We start from the raw sequence: 16,856 nt of genomic DNA on the forward strand, positions 1-16,856 counted from the left end.
CAACAAGAAAAGAGAAAACTGGGAAAAACAAATATCTGAAATAGAGGGGAAAACAACCAAATATAAGGATATTACTACCAATCAATAATTCAAAATTAAGCTCACTCCCACCCATAAAACAGAGTAACCCAAGGGAAAATACATACATATACCAACAGCTTTTTCCCCCTTGCAAGGGAGTTAGCCAAAAAACAAAGGCATAAAATTCACTCCCACCCATTCCATCCCCACATACTCCATGCCCATTCACCACCCCTCCCTCCCACTTATTTTGGATCCTCTTGGATGGTGGGTCATCCCTATATCTTGTCCACTGCCCTGGATCAGAAGCAATGCAGAAAGACACAACATATCCACAGTAAGACCGTTTCATTTAATCAGCAACCCCACTTTCCATCCCCCCATGCAGAAAAAGAGAAGACGGGGAGAAATCCCTTTGGGCTGCATCAAAATATCATTCACACTTACTCCCTCATCCTCCCTACCCCCCACCCACTCCCTTCTGTGCATCACAGCACCATCCATACACATCCATTCTCCACTCATCCCTATCTTCTGTCTTCTCCCTTCCTTCCTCAACAGACATTCTCCTCTTTCCCAAAGCCCCCTTTTACCCCATCCATCCATCTCATTCTTGGTCACCCCCACATGTTCACTCCAAGGAACCAGCACTTGGTCTCTGTGTTGGTCCAAGAAACCCAATTTTCATGGAAACCCATTAAACTGTTTTCCCTGCAGATTTCATCAACTTATCACATACAGACTATAAATGTAGACTGAATCTCAGTATATGAAATAGTGTACACTTATTTTCAAGAAAACCAGTGGAGTGCATTATTGGAGGGAAAACATTAATTAGGTATATCACTCACTGTCTATCATCACTTACCTTTGTTTTCAAAGTAACTTTTTCGTTTTGCAGAGATGCAATCTGATCCTTCAGCTTGGCAACAATTTGCTTGCTGCTGTGCAAATGAGTCTTATTTACACCTGGCAGATCAATGTCTTCTCTTGGCTCAAGCTTTAATTGCTCCCTTTGAAAACAATAAGTTACACAATTACAGAAATACTATAAAATTTTCTTTTCCTTTGATTAACTCTTCAATACAAAGTTTTCAATTTAGCTGAATTTATTTGCCTGGTATAGCCAGAATAAAAATTTCAACATTCTGTTTGAGGAGAAGTATCAATATAGTAATGAGATTAAATGCTATCACCTAAGGAATGGTTTCATGAAAATTATAAAAATAATAATCAACTTTTGGCATACTACACTACAGTTAACATATCATGGCAAATAGCTATTACTTACATATATACATACATACATACATATACCAATGGCTTTTTCCCCTTTACAAGAGAGATAGTCAAATCACAGGCATAAATCCACTCCCACCCATTTCATCCCCACATACTCAACTCCCATTCATCACCCCTCCCTCCCTCTTTTCTTGGCTCCTGGATGCTGGGTGGGTCATCCCTGCATCTCACTCACTGCCCTGGGTCTGAAGTAATGTACCAAGATACAGCACATCCACTGCAAGGGCACTTCATTTAATCAGTGAACCCCCTCTCTGTCCCCTCATGCAGAAAAAGAGAAGATGGGAGAAATCCCTTCAGGCTGCATCAAAATATCATTCATACATGCTCCTCCACCCACTCTCTTCCATGTATCACAGCATCATCCATACATAATTCCACTCCCACCCATTTCATTCCCATCCATTCCACTCCCATTCACCACCACTCCCACCCTACCATCTTGGCTCCTCCTGGATGACAATGACAGCTATTCCCTGCATTACACTTACCTTCCAAATGATCAATAACTGCTGTATCATTTTCCACTCTTTTCATTTCATACACTATTTCTAATTATACTACTTTATATTACTTGTCCTAGATGGGGGCCTCATATTACTCTTTTAACTGTTAATACTTCAACTAGTTCTTTTCTTGATACCTTAGAACTAGGTCATGCATCTGCCATCTCCAAATGCTTATAGTGAAAAAATTTCTTAGTCATACATAGATTCTGAATTTTAAGATATATGTAAAACTACATTTCCATACCTTAATTGAACATTTTCATCTAAGATGTCATTGATATTCATTTGAAAACTGTTTACAAGAGCTGTCAGGTGTACAAGTTGTGAGTCTCGGATTCGTACTTGTCCTCGTGTTTCCTTCAATTCCTTCACAGCATCAGCCAATGAGAACTCTCCTGCCATAAACAACTGTAACTCTCCAATGACAACTGACAGCTGCAACAAGTATAAACAATATAAGTGACAGACAAGTAGATAATAATTTTCATGGATGAACATCTGTGTATCTTGAAACAGGTATGGAAGTTCATATAAAACTATTAGCACTCACAGTCACCATAAAAAATCTTAAGTTTTGTTTGGTTGTAAAGATTCACCACAGTGATAAGTAAATCAACATGAATACAAGCAATGAGGAGTTAATAAAATTTAAATATTCAGGACTGGGTTAGTGAATGACTTTGGGAAATGAAGTGTTATGAGAAAAAGGTATCTGAGCATGGATGCCAAGAGAAACTACAAAGGGGTAATTGTGCCTTCAACACTTTATGGGATGGAGACTTGGAATTTACGAGATGCAGAGAGGAGAAGTTTAAATGCATTTCAGATGAAGTGTCTGAGAAGAAAGGGGGGGTTACAAGGATGGATCAAGCAAGAAATGAATAGGCGAGGAGGAGAGTGGGGGTAGGAAGGGATCTGGTGAGTAGGGGTGATGAAAGATTATTGGGATGGTTTGGGCACAAGGAAAGAATAAGAGAGGAAAGATAAGCAAAATGAGTATGGAAAGCAGAGCTGGATGGAGTGAACTTGAGGGGAAGACCAAAAATGAGATAGATGATCAATTGGGGGCAAACACCAGGGAGCATGTTGCTTCACTCACACACCAGCACCAGATGGATGGATTGGGTAAAAGGGTCTTTGAGCACGAGGGGAATGTCTGTTGAGCAGGGAAGGGAGAGGGAGAGTGAATAGAGAATTGTTGTGTATGAATGATAATTTGATGTAACCTGAAATGAAGCAGCTATTGTGGATGTGCTGTGTCTTGTTTCATTGCTTCCCACCCAGGCAATGGGCAAGAGACATGAATGACTCCTCATCCACAAGGAGCTAAGATGTGAGGGAAACAAATGGGTGGTGGAGAACAGTGGAATGGATGAGGGTGGGTGCATGCCTTACCTAGTTCCCTCCCTTATAATGGGGAAGAGGCCTTTAGTATTTGGATACATAGCTTCAAATTCAACTATGGTTCCAACCTCAGATATACCTCTTTCCAAGTATTTATACATCTATATAGAAAACTACATTTCCTCACATCCTTTAAATGCATAATCTTCCTTAATTTGTTCTCATGGCTTCGTAAAGTCTTCCTATCCCAAATCAAGAGATCTCTTCTGTCAATGTAGTCTATCCCTTTTATTGACCTGAATATATGAGTACTTTCAAAGTTGGTAGACACAGTGCTTTTAGTCTCTCCTCATATGAGTAAGAGTGTGAATGTATACTTGCATCATGAGCATGGGCCTGTGCATCCTCTTCTGCTGAAACCAGTTGTTTCCTCAAGTGCTCATTGTGCAGTTTTGCTTCATGCAATTCTTGACGGAGCTCATATAATGTTGATGTATTATCATCTTCTGTGAGGCTGAAAAATTTAATTAATCAATATGCTGCTCTATATATATATATATCTTGCAAGAGATCAGTGGTCATAAGGTGACTGGTCATAACCACCTGTTTAGCCCACAAGTCATTCCAAGAAAGATTTCATGTTGTTATCTGGATTAGGTGAGAATGGGGCAGTGTAGAATGAGTTGCTCTGTGTCTTCTATGTATTAATTGCATCTGGGGGAGTTGGAGTCTTTTGCCAGATGAATTCTGTGCTGGTATTTTTTTTTCATACAAGTTGGTAACCTTTGTCCAGTTGTGCAAGTGTGGTTCTTACTTGTTTTGGGTGTGATTTCCCTGTTGGATTGATGTCTGAGAAAACCTGGTTTAATATAGGTTTTGAGGGTTTATCGTGGAATATTTGTTTTGTCATTTGAGTATTTACCAAACTGCACTACACAGGAAAGGAATAACACTCATTGGTCCCTATCTCCTACTCTACAATTTATCACACCAAGCCTCAAATTTGGAAGCGAGAGTGTTGGTAGTCTCTGGAGATGGAAATGACCCTCTTTGATATCCATTCCACAGAACTATTTTGTGCAGGCCTCCAGCACTGGTACCATGATATAACTTATCCATCACAAATTGGTTATCATACTGAATCCCGCTTAGTAACAAAAATTATAAAAAAAATCCACACATAGTTCTACCTTCTTTTCCTTTTTAGAGTAGTGATGAGTTGAGCACATGAGTTAATTTCTTGTGTAGCTTCTGCAAGTTGAGTCTGCAGTCTATTCACTTCTTTGTTCCTCTCCTCAACTTTCTGGAAAACATATAGATGACTCAGTTTGTTGAGTGTAGTTGGGAAGGCTTATGGGAGGGTTTTGATTGAGAGGATTAGGAGAGGAATAGAAGGAGTAATTGGTGAGGAACAGTGTGGGTTTAGGACAGGTAGTGGATGCATGAATCAGATTTTTGTGGTAAGGTAGATATGTGAGAAAGCTTTAGGAAAAGGTAAGGATGTTTTTTGGGCCTTTATGGGTTTGGAAAAGGCTTATGACAGGGTAGACAGGAAGGCACTGTGGGAGGTATTGCAGATATATGGAATAGGAGGAAAGCTGTTAAGAGCAGTCAAGAGTTTTTATGAGAGTAGTAGAGCCTGTGTTAGAATTAGAAATGGAGAAAGTGAGTGGTTTGAGGTAAAGGTTGTACTTTGCAAGGGATGTGTTATGTCACCTTGGCTGTTCAATTTATACATGGATGGGGTAGTGCAAGAGGATGCAAGGGTAATGGGCTGGGGATTGGAGATGATTAATGAAAATGGAGAAAAGTGGGAGATAAGCTAGTTGTTGTTTCCTGACAACACTGCACTTGTGGCAGGATCAGAGGAGTGATTAAGGAAGTTAGTGATGGAGTTTGTGAAGGTGTGCAAAAGAAGGAAGTTGAAGATAAATGTGGGTAAAAGTAAGATGATGTACAAGGGGGAGAGGATGGCAGCAAATTGGAAGTGAGTATTAAGGGAGAGAGACTGGAGGAAGTGGATAGTTTTAGATACTTAGGGGCGAATTTGGCAAGAAAGGGAAGAGTAGAAGTGGAGGTAGAATGTAGATTGAGAGAAGTAAGTAAATGCCTTGGGGGATTAAAAAGTGTAATGAGAAATAGACATTTGGGAGTGGATGCTAAAAGGAGATTGTATGAAGGGGTGATTGTGCAGGCAGCACTGTATGGGGCAGAAACATGGAACTTAAAAGAGGAAGAAAGGAAGAGTTTAAATGTGTTTGAAATGAAATGCCTTAGAAATGTGGTAGGGGTTACTAGGTTGAATAGAGTGAGAAACGAGAAGGTGAGGAGGAGAGTGGGGGTGGAAATGGAGTTGATAGTGTTGATGAAAGAGTATTGGGATGGTTTGAACTCATGGAAAGAATGAGTGAAGAAAGATTAATAAAAGAGGTGTGGAAGGCAAAGGTGGAAGGAGTGAATATGAGGGGGTGACCAAGGATGAGATGGATGGATGGGGTAAAAGGGGCACTGAGAAAGAGGAGAATGCTTTTCTCAATCTAGATTTCATCCCCACCTCCACACCTCCCCCTCCCACCACATTCACACCTAAGTATCTAAAACTATCTATTTCCTCCAGTCTCTCTCCCACAACACTCACCTCCAGTCCACTGCCAACCCCCCTTGCACATCTCATCACCCCCCCACCCATATCCATCTACAAATTCCTTCCCTCACACACCCTCCCAAACTCTGTCACTAGCTTCCTCAATCCCTCCTTTGATCTTGCTACAAGCACAGTGTCATCAGCAAACAACAACTGGCTCATCTCCCTCTTTTCTCCATTTTCTTTAACCATCTCCAATCCCCAACCCACTACCCTTTCATTTACCTCTTGCACCACCCCATCCATGTATAAAAATGTAAGAGTGGCATTTCACTACATGATGAAGAAAATCAATAAAAGAAAGATATAAGAATAATAGAAAATACATATGGCAGCAATCTGGTCTAAATGCCAAGATATATGAGGAAAAATAGAAATGAAGAAACTGGGACTTCTTCCCACTTTGGAGGAATGAAGAGAGAAAGGTGACATGATAATGATATTTAAACTAGAAACAGGTTTAGAGTTAGAAAACTTTATGGAAGGGGATGACAGGTGGTAATGGACATGGAATTGCCTAGTGTAGACCTCATGGTCTCTTATAGTCTCCTTCATTCTTTTGTTCTTATGTTCTTAAGTGGACAGAAAAGGATTACTAGTACAAGATAATGTAGTAAAAAAAAAACATATTTACAAGATGTCAGGAAGTATAGACAAATGGAGAAAAAGAAACAGGACACCATGAGCATTGCTCTAAGCCCATACATTACAACTAGGTAAATACACAAGCTGGAACAATACATGAATTCAAATCTAAATATGATAATAGGAAATTAAGGATATAGACCAAGTAAGAATCACACATGAACTTGAGGCTAGGCATGATAAATTGTAGAGTAGGAGACAGGAGTAAACCTGTGTTGCTCGTTTCCTTACACTACGATTAGGTAAATACACACATACACACAGGAGTAAAACTCAATCCATCTTTGCAAATTTACCTTCTCTAACTCCAGAATTACTGTGTGTTCTACCACCGGTGGTTGTAATGGGACACTTGATCTCTGGTGCACCTCAGCCCTGACTTTCCTAAGCTCTTCCTCTCGTCCACTAAGAGCAATCTTCCCAAAAATAAAGTGAAGAAATATTAGTTTTAAAAATCTGAAAATGTTGAAAGTATTAAAACATATTAACCAATTATTCCTCTATGGACTAGAGGTTCCTCTATACTGGATAATACCAGCTGGAATTGGCCAGAACAAAATCTTTGATTATGCAAAATTCAACACAAAATATATAAACTCAATCACACTGACCCTCAATACAAACCTCTCAGACTAAAACCACATACAGTACTACATATGTACATACATATACCAAAGGCTTTTTCCCCTTTATAAGGAGGGTAGTCAAAAAAACACAAGACATAAAATCCACTCCCATCCATTCCATCCCCACATACTCCACTCCCATCCATCCCCCTCCCTCCCTCTTATCTTGGCTCCTCCTGGATGACAGGCCATCCCTGCATCTCACCCACTGCCCTGGGTCAGAAGCAGTGTGGCAAGACACAGCACATCCACAGGAAGGCTGCTTCATATGTAGGAAAAAAATAAAATTATATGTCTATTCTCCACACAATAGCCTTGTAGAGGAATCTGTTCCATCTAAGCTAAATATAAATGAAAACAAGGGCCATACCTTCAGCTGCTCAATTCTTGCATCTACAGCAGAACTAAGATTTTCATATTTTTGTTGTAACAACACTTTATCACACATCAGTTCTTGATTGCGACACTGAAGTCCACTCACTTCATCTCTTGCTACCTTCAAGCTTTCTGCAAACAATAGATTACAAGTGTAGCAAATTTATATGCAATACAATAAAAATCAAGATGAAATTAGACTATCAATATGACACAAAATATATTTCAGTACTCCAATTATTACTACCTTGCAAGTGGCTTTTTGTTACATTCTGAGTGGTGTAGTCTGCAGTGAGTTGGTTGATTTCTTTTGTTGCTGCTGCTAAATGTGTCTCTAACTCCTCAACTGTTGATTGAAGCCTCTTCTTCTCAGCTGTAACTTCCTAATAAGTAAAATGGACAAATAAACCACCTTGCTATAGGTGCTGTTTACACAGCACAGTTTTCATCAACTAAATCATATGTAGATACATATGTTAAAAGCTTTTTTCCCCCCTTACAAGGGAGGTAGCCAAAAACAAAGGTATAAAAACCACTTCCACCCATTCCATCCCCAACATACTCCACTCCCATCCACACTCTTCCCTCTCTCTTATCTTGGCTCCTCTTGGACGACAGGTAATCCCAACATCTTGCCCACTGCCCTGGGTCAGAAGCAGTGTTGCAAGACACAGCATATCCACAGCAAGACCACTTCATTAAATTGGTGACTCCCCCTCTCCATCCCTTCATGCAGAAAAGGAGAAGACTGGGAGAAATCCCTTCAGGCTGTGTCAGTTTATTTTTCACACATACTCCCTCACCCCCCCATCCCCTGCCCACTTCCCCTCATGCATCACAGCATCATCCATACACAATCATTCTCTAAACACCCCTATCTTCTGTCTTCCCCCATCCTTCCTCAAGAGACATTCCCCTCTTTCCCAATGCCCCTTTTACCACATCCATCCATCTCACCCTATGTCGCCCCCTCATGTTCACTCCTTCCATCTCTGGCTTCCACACCTCTTTTACTAACTTTTTTTCAATCATTCTTTCCATGTGTCCAAACCATCCCAATACTCTTTCTTCAACACTATCTTCCAACTTCCTTTCCATCCCCGTTCTCCTCCTCGCCTCCTTGTTTCTCACTCTATTCAGCCTAGTAACCCTTATCATATTTCTCAGGCACCTCATCTCAAACACATCAATACATGAGTTCAACAATAAACTGGATGTGGAGAGATACGAAAACAGGTCACAACAAGCATAGCTCCCATCCCGTAAAATACAACTAGGTAAATACATTCAAACTCCTCCTCTCTTCCTCTCTTATGTTCCATGTTTCTGCCCCATACAGTGCTGTTGGCACAATCACCCCTTCATACGATCTCCTCTTAGCATCCATTCCCAAATGATTATTTCTCATTACACTTTTTATTCCCCCAAGGCATTTACTCACTTCTCTCAATCTACATTCTACCTCCACTTCCACTCCTCCCTCTCCCACCACATTCGCACCCAAGCATCTAAAACTATCCACTTCCTCCAGTCTCTTTGCCTTAATAATTACTTCCAGTCTGCTGCCACTTTCTCGCCTTGCACATCCCATCACTTTACTTTTACCCACATTTATCTTCAACTTCCTTCTTTTGCACACCTTCCCAAACTCTGTCACTAACTTCCTCAATACCTCCTCCAATTCTGCCACAAGTGCAGTGTCTTCAGCAAACAACAACTGGCTTATTTCCCATTTTTCTCCATTTTTAGGTAATTAGGTAAATACACACATATCTACTGGGGGATTATACATATGCCAACTAGGGAAGAGAAATAGAACATAAAATGGGTGGTGGAGTGATGGATGTTGTGAGAAATGACAATGATAGAGGAACCAAATTGCACTGAAAATTAAGACTAAAGGGCTAAACAGAAGAGACTTCATAGTAGCATATGTAAAAGAAAATGAAAAAGAAAAAAGAAAAGTTATAATAGAAATAATAAATAAACCCTTCCTATCCCTAATCTCTTGATTAGAGATAGAAGGGCCTAAAGAGATAAGAATGCATTAAGAAAGACTACATGCCTAATATATATATATATATATATATATATATATATATATATATATATATATATATATATATATATATATATATATATATATATATATATATATATAATACTAACTGGACAAAAATTAACCAAAGCCAGAATGTTACCTCCAAGTCCTCCATGAACTGCTGTAGCTGAACATTTCTATGTTGCAATGCCTCTTCCAGCTGCTTTTTCTTTAACTTCCATTCACTTGACCAATCCTAATTCATAAAAAATATGGATCACATTGTCACAAATGGAAAGGTTCCTATACTTACATATTACCTATGCTTTCTTATTAGTCATAAGAATGCCGTGAAAAAATAAATGAATACATAAATAATAATAATAATGATAATAATTATAATAACAACAATAACAATAGCAATAATAATAGCAATAACAACAACAACAACAACAATAAGGATAAATAATAATAATAGTAATAATAATAATAATAATAATATAATAATAATAATGATAATGATAATGATAATGATAATAATAATAATAATAATAAAATAATAATAATAATAATAAAATAATAAAATAATAATAATAATAATAATAAAAATAATAATAATAATAATAATAATAATAATAATAATAATAATAATAATAATAAAAATAATAATAATAATAATAATAATAATAATAATAATAATAATAATAATAATAATAATAATAATAATAATAATAATAATAATAAATAATAATAATAATAATAATAATAATAATAATAATAATAATAATAATAATGATAATAATAATGGACTATATAGTGGTATCCTAAGGAAGGATAGGAAGATTTCTGGATGTCCACATTCTTAGGGTCAAGAGAGTGGGGGAGTGTCAGATTATCTTTTAGGTAACAAGGAAACAGAGAGTAGAGAAGGGGTGGAGGAAGAGGGAAAGGGTGGAAGGTAGAGTAGTACTTAGAGTAAACAATATGAATGAGAAGGAATACCAGGGAGGCTGAGAGAAATGTAGGAAGTGGAGGGGGATAGAGTAGATAAGAAACATTATAGGTGCTAACATCAAACCTTGTGTGAGTATTAAGTGTGCAAATTTCAAAACCTCATTAAATCTCAGTCCTTACATATGCTACATCACTTTCAGTTGAATCTTCATTATGAGTTTTAATAAATTTCAGTTTTGCTTTTAGAGACTCTATCTTTGCCAGGAGTTTTTGTTCACGATGAGCATCCTCTCTTCCTGCTGCCTCTGCCATATGATCAGCTGCCTCTTCCAATGCTGTGACCTGGAAAATAAATATATATATATTAAAACACATCCATGCAATCTACAAACTAAATACACCCATATCTCAATTTAACTGACAAAAGGGGGTAATATTGGTCTAACAAATTTTATTAACTTAATATATTTATTGTAATATAATATCAGACTTACCACAGATTGTGAAAATGGGTTCTTGATATGCCATGATCATATAGTGAGGGAAGGGGGTCAGAAAATTATTTTGAATGACTGGATTTTGACTACTATCTCTCAGATCTGTTAACCTCTTCAATATGAGAAAAATATTCACATGCACATCAGGTTGTCTGATGTATGATGATGCACCACACTATTTGCATTACAAAATATAAAGTTACTACTGTTATACTCACTCTCTTTCACCCTAAATAAATACATACATACATATACCAAGGCTATTTCCCCCTTACTAGGGAGGTAGCCAAAAAGGAAACGGCATAAAATCATTCCCACCCATTCCATCCCTGAAAACACTCCACACCCCTCCACCCTCCCTCCCATCTTAGCACCTCCTAAATAAATACATCACAAAAAACATGATCAAGCCCGTTCACAGAATGTGGGGACCACTCAACTACAACTACAAAATGAATGTAACCAAGAAGCTGATGCTGGTATCCTCATATACCTCACTCATGGCTCATTATGCATACATAGGCATCATCATATTCAAGGGCTGAATGTAATTATAATAACTGTTACCTCAAGTTTAACTAAATGGAAAACCCATAGCCCCATAGTGGCTGCCAATCTGGGGCCTCCCACAAATCTCTCTTGAAAGAAACTTTGGACTTTGTGTTGTACTGCAGTGGGATTATTTTTATGTCAATAGCTGAAAGTGGTTGGAGGATGGGAGCAGTCACCAATTGTCAGCTCTCCATATGTGAAAAGATGTGAAAAATACAGCTAAGGTTGCCTTCATTCTTTGCAGGTGAAAAACAAAGAGGGGGGTTACTAGTCCTCATACTCTATGTCATTTAGTCTCCCTCTTCCCTTTCCCCACCTCCCCCACCACAAGGGCATAGAAAAAAAAAAAAGAGGAGATATATAAGGGGTAAAGGATAGATTCAAGGTGACAGCAGAAAGTGTGAATTGTAAATAAAAGAGGCTCAACACTCCTCTATGAGTAGATATTTTTCTCTAACTTAGACAAATAATATGCAGCTTTAGTGCATGGGAATGCCCCCCCCCCAAAAAAAAAACTCCCTTGAATATTGACTGCATACAATGGTGCAGTCAACAACCCCAATATACTGTAAAATAAAATTACACAGAATAAAATCCATACCAAAGATAGAAAACTAAACACCACTTACAAACCTGTGCCTGTTTTGCTGTCATGACAGCCTGTGTGAGAGTAAAGAGAAGCTCAAGTCTGCCAACTTCTTTATCGCTTGATCTCAGGGAGGATATCCTGGCCAGGGTCTGCCATCCAAAATTATATCAATAAGACTTCATCAATAATTACATTTATTTCATTATAAAATCAAGTCAAACATCAAAGTGCTTTTTGTAACAATTTTTTATGCTTTTTATAATGGTTTGTCTATTACTAAAGTATTGGTAAAAAAATCTGTAGATTTATTAAACAAGTCAATTCATACTAAGGCCTTACAAAAGAGTACATATGAATTAGATATAAAAAATATAATACCTGGTATAATTCCTCAATTTCCTCATCTCCCCAGGAATCAGGGTTTCTGCTCACCCCATGCAGGTATTTCCAATCCACACCCATCATGCCTGGTATATACAATCACTCCTGCAGACTTAAAGAAATTAATGCTTTTAGGTTGGCTGCATAAAACATCTTATGTCATACCAACAGGAGGGCAAAATTCAAACTGAATGTCTTCTTCCAAAAGAACATATGTATCTATAATGGCTAATCTTCACCCATCTATTATATGAAAATATCAATTAGTAAGACTGAAAAGGTGGTTATTGTGGAACACAATAACTGCATATAAATAAAAAAGATAAACTTGCTGAGATGGTGTAGATAAGAAGAAAATGGATGGATAGTGAATGGTGAAATACTCTGCAATAATTGCAACTCATTCTCCATCACATCTCCATCACTTACGAATACATTACAATACATCCAGCATTCAAATTTCAACTGACAAGAGGAAAAATAGCACTACAAAGTGAATTATACAGACAATACATATACAATTATTGGAAAATTAATTTCACATTTGATGTTTTCTTTTTGAACAGATTGGAAGGTATTCACAAAAACATGAAAAACACAGCAAGTATGGGAAATTCTTCTAAACTTATACAACTCAGGTGTCCAATATTAAGTATTGACAGCATGAGTTTTATGTAGTCAATATTTCTGGAACTTTGGTGACATCCCTAGGGCCCAGAATCTGGACAAGTGAAAGGTACCTACATGTGGTGATCCAACAAGATGGACAGCAAAGCTACCCATTTTTAAAAACTATCGAACCCTTCACCTCCATCTGGAGGTGCAGCCCTGAAGGGCTGACATGTGGTCTCTAGACTGGGTGGGGATATACATTCAATTGATTTCCAAAACAAATATACGTTGGTTCATTCAAATCAGCAAGAAATCTACTGAATCTTTTTTTCTTTTGTTTTATAAAAAAATTAATTCACGTGTATGGATACTTCCAAATTTCTATTGCTTTTTGATTAGGTCCAACAAATTTAAACTGAATAGGTTTCCTGTTGATCTGAATGAATATGGCATTAGTTCATTTTAGAAATCACTTGTTTTATATTCAACCCCCACCACCACCCCATCCCCCAACAATCTGGGGGCTATATATAGGGAAATAAGGGTTTTGGGTGGGGAAAACAAGAAAAACAAGTGATTCTTGATAGAAACAAATTATTAAATGTGGGAGTCAAAGAATAATTATTCTTTGACTCCCACACAGTTTGGTTTTTGAACACAACACTGTTAAAGACCAGCTTCTTTTAACTTATACTGATATTGCTTTATGGGTAGAAGGATATCTGGTGGGTTTAATTTTAGTTTACCTCTCTAAAGCAATTGACCTAGTCCGTTATATAATACTGGCTAAACTACCCTAAATAGGAAATACAGGCCCTGCTCTTGACTAGACTGGTGAATTTCTGAATGGCAAAAATATGAAAGTTTTAGTTACAGGTCATGTATCTTATTAACAATTTACAATGCAAGTATAAGATGTTTGTTGATGACTTTAAAACATATATAAAGATTCATAGAGGCTTGATTTTATTAGCACAACTGGAAGTGTCTATCATACAATTTTTTGTAATGAGAGTGGAATCCTGGGGTCTCAAAATAAACCTGGATAAGACCATTGTAATGCAATTCTGTCATGGCACTCCATCAGACCTAGGCCCATTGTCTCCCTCTTATATGAATGGTAAACCTATACATACTATAGATCCAGCCTCTGACCTAAGAGTAATGGTAAACTACACCTTAGTTTCACCACCTGCTAATAAAGCTGGTGGTGTGACATCCAATTTGAAGAGGAGTGTTAGTACAGCCTAGATTTATGGTCACACAGTACATTGCTCATACTCATCCAATCACTAAATTTACACCTGTAGATTGGCACACCAAGAACAAATGTGACTTTAAGTCATTGGAGAAATATCTGCTACATGTTTCACTTTTCTTGAGTTGTATTTGGTCTGAGGAAGGGGTATCACTAAGGAAGTTTAAAGTACATCACCATAATATCTGTTTTTCTTGGTGGAAATCAATGACAAAAAGCCTTGTTAAAAGCAATACACTACTGAAGAGAGCTGCAACATGAGCTTCAAGATGCCATGTTTATCATCTGCCCAGTCCTGTCAATGTCAACATCCCTGACGAAAACAACCCTAATGACCTCCAGGATTACTAAATACAAACCACTTAGGAGGTTAGGTTTGGTTAGACCAATTTATTAAACTTCAATTTCTTCCACTTCCACATTTATCAAAACAAACATGGGATCTTGAAGCTCACAGAGAGTTCACAGTTGTCACTATTGTATCATTTTTAGAAATCTTTAATTGATTTCTGCCAATAAAAGTCTGTACTGCATTGATGGAATGGATGGGAGTGGTTTCTATGCCTTGTCTTTTGGCTACCTCCCATGTAAGAAAAAGCCTTTGGTATGTATGTATGTAATATTTAATTTTCTATTGCTTTATCATTTGGGTGTGTACTTTAGATATACAGAGGAAGGTTGCTTGGATCTAATCTCATCAAGGTCTGGATGATTGTCAATGGACAGTCACAGTCCCCTATTCAACATTTTTATACTTTTGAGCCCCTACCAACTACTATAACTAAAAGAGTCCTTTTAGAATACTACAACCCCATGCAGAGTGTAAGATGTTGGTTGGTTCTTTTCAGTGAGAGTAGCAAGTGCTTAGAATTCTTTGCCTACACTCTACAGCAGTTCCACTGTCTCAGACTTTACCAGACTAAAAAGTTTTCTTCATGGCTTAACAATGCTCTATCCAACAGCTATTCATAGATGTTTTCAGTTTTGACCAGCTAAAAATATTTGTTATGGAGAACATACTGTATAGGCATTTTTTGTTATCCTTCAGAATCATGCAATAAAACAAAAAAATATATATTAAAATCCACAGATTGGGTTATAGGCTTACTTTAGTGTAATTTCCCTGTTTCCTCTATTCTAATTAATAGAAAAAGATCCATATATACATATATATATATACATATATAAATATATATATATATATATATATATATATATATATATATATATATATATATATATATATATATATATATATATATATATATATATATATATATATATATATATCTTGTCACATATTCTTCGAGCAGCCTCTTCTCAAATCTCTTTTCATGTGTATGCAGCGAACTAAGATCATTCTCCAACTTACTTCTTTTCCATTTAGACAAATCTGTCCTTCTTTGATGCCATTATTTGTACACATACATATTACGGTAACTACACAAACTAACGTCAAAACTGCAGGGCCTCATCGTTGCCATAGTAACATTAGTAAACAAACGTGCTTGCGAAATTATTGTTTTTTTCAGCGTCACAAAACGCGCCGTAGTATATCAAAGATAGAAATGTGCAAAAGTACCTTATTTGTGTGGAGAATATTATGACTTTCACCAGATTTCTCCATCTTCCCCAAATGCTGACGGTGTAAATCTAACCTGAGTAACCATCCCACCTAGGCTTCTTTTCATCTTGTTTTTCTTTTGTCCCACTTTGATAGGTCTTCTCTGTCAAGGATTTCCATGCCTTTCATGATTCTATAAATGGCCAATAGATCTTTCTCTTCTTTGTTCCAGGGTTGGTAGCTCCCGTTTAGACAATCTTTGCCCATATGTCAATTTTGAAAGTATTGGGGCCATCTTTGTCGTTGCTCTTTGGATTCTTTCTAATTTCTTTATATTCTTTTTTTGTGTTGGGTGTCCATAATGTCGCAGCGTACTCCAATCTTGGTCTTATCAGTGTGACTAATATTTTTTTTACCATTACTTTCTCCAGGTAATAAAAAAACACCTTTATTGATCTTTGTAAATTGTAGATTTCTCCGACTATTTTGCTTACATGCTTGTTTGAAGACATGTCTTTGTTATTATTCCTCCTAGGTCCTTTGCGGAGCTAACTTATTTTACTTCCTTTGTACCAATTTTTTATTGTCCTTATATTTTGTCTAAACTCTATTATACTACATATCTTGATGTTGAAGTTCACTTCCCAATTTTGGTTCCATTCCCAGACTTTGTCCAGGTCTCTCTGTACTTCCCTTAGTAGTTTTGCGTCGTCTGCATAGAAGTTCATATAACATTGTACACCTTCATCCATGTCAGTGAACATTGTGGGACTCCACTTATCATTTCTTTCCCAGGTCGAGTTTTTATCTCCAGGTACCACCCTCATTTTTCTCCCGTGCAAGAGATCTTCCATCTATTTCAATCATTTTCTTTGTACACCTGTTGTTTCGAGTGCGTGTGTGTTCTTTTTTTCTTTCGAGTTTTCACCTGTTACCCAATAT

The 16,856-nt window shown here is 37.2% G+C and overlaps 1 protein-coding gene across 1 annotated transcript in view; it reads right to left on the minus strand.

Annotated features, from left to right (window-relative positions):
- LOC143022547 (centrosomal protein of 290 kDa-like) overlaps positions 1–15,859 on the minus strand; it is a 40,756-nt gene extending 24,897 nt beyond the window's left edge. The window contains exons 1-12 of the mRNA XM_076180815.1: positions 15,723–15,859; positions 12,478–12,592; positions 12,144–12,248; positions 10,642–10,803; positions 9,668–9,763; positions 7,714–7,849; positions 7,462–7,598; positions 6,762–6,881; positions 4,367–4,479; positions 3,558–3,690; positions 2,077–2,267; positions 890–1,034 (exon numbers count right to left, since the gene is read on the minus strand). Of these exons, the coding sequence (XP_076036930.1) occupies positions 890–1,034; positions 2,077–2,267; positions 3,558–3,690; positions 4,367–4,479; positions 6,762–6,881; positions 7,462–7,598; positions 7,714–7,849; positions 9,668–9,763; positions 10,642–10,803; positions 12,144–12,248; positions 12,478–12,564 (1,425 nt within the window). The 5' untranslated portion in view covers positions 12,565–12,592; positions 15,723–15,859. The remainder of the gene's footprint in view (positions 1–889; positions 1,035–2,076; positions 2,268–3,557; positions 3,691–4,366; positions 4,480–6,761; positions 6,882–7,461; positions 7,599–7,713; positions 7,850–9,667; positions 9,764–10,641; positions 10,804–12,143; positions 12,249–12,477; positions 12,593–15,722) is intronic.
- Between the last annotated feature and the right edge of the window lie 997 nt (positions 15,860–16,856).

This window comes from Oratosquilla oratoria, unplaced genomic scaffold (assembly GCF_046742065.1).
Source record: "Oratosquilla oratoria isolate Oo_2021 unplaced genomic scaffold, ASM4674206v1 SCAFFOLD115, whole genome shotgun sequence".
Lineage (NCBI taxonomy): Eukaryota > Metazoa > Arthropoda > Malacostraca > Stomatopoda > Squillidae > Oratosquilla > Oratosquilla oratoria.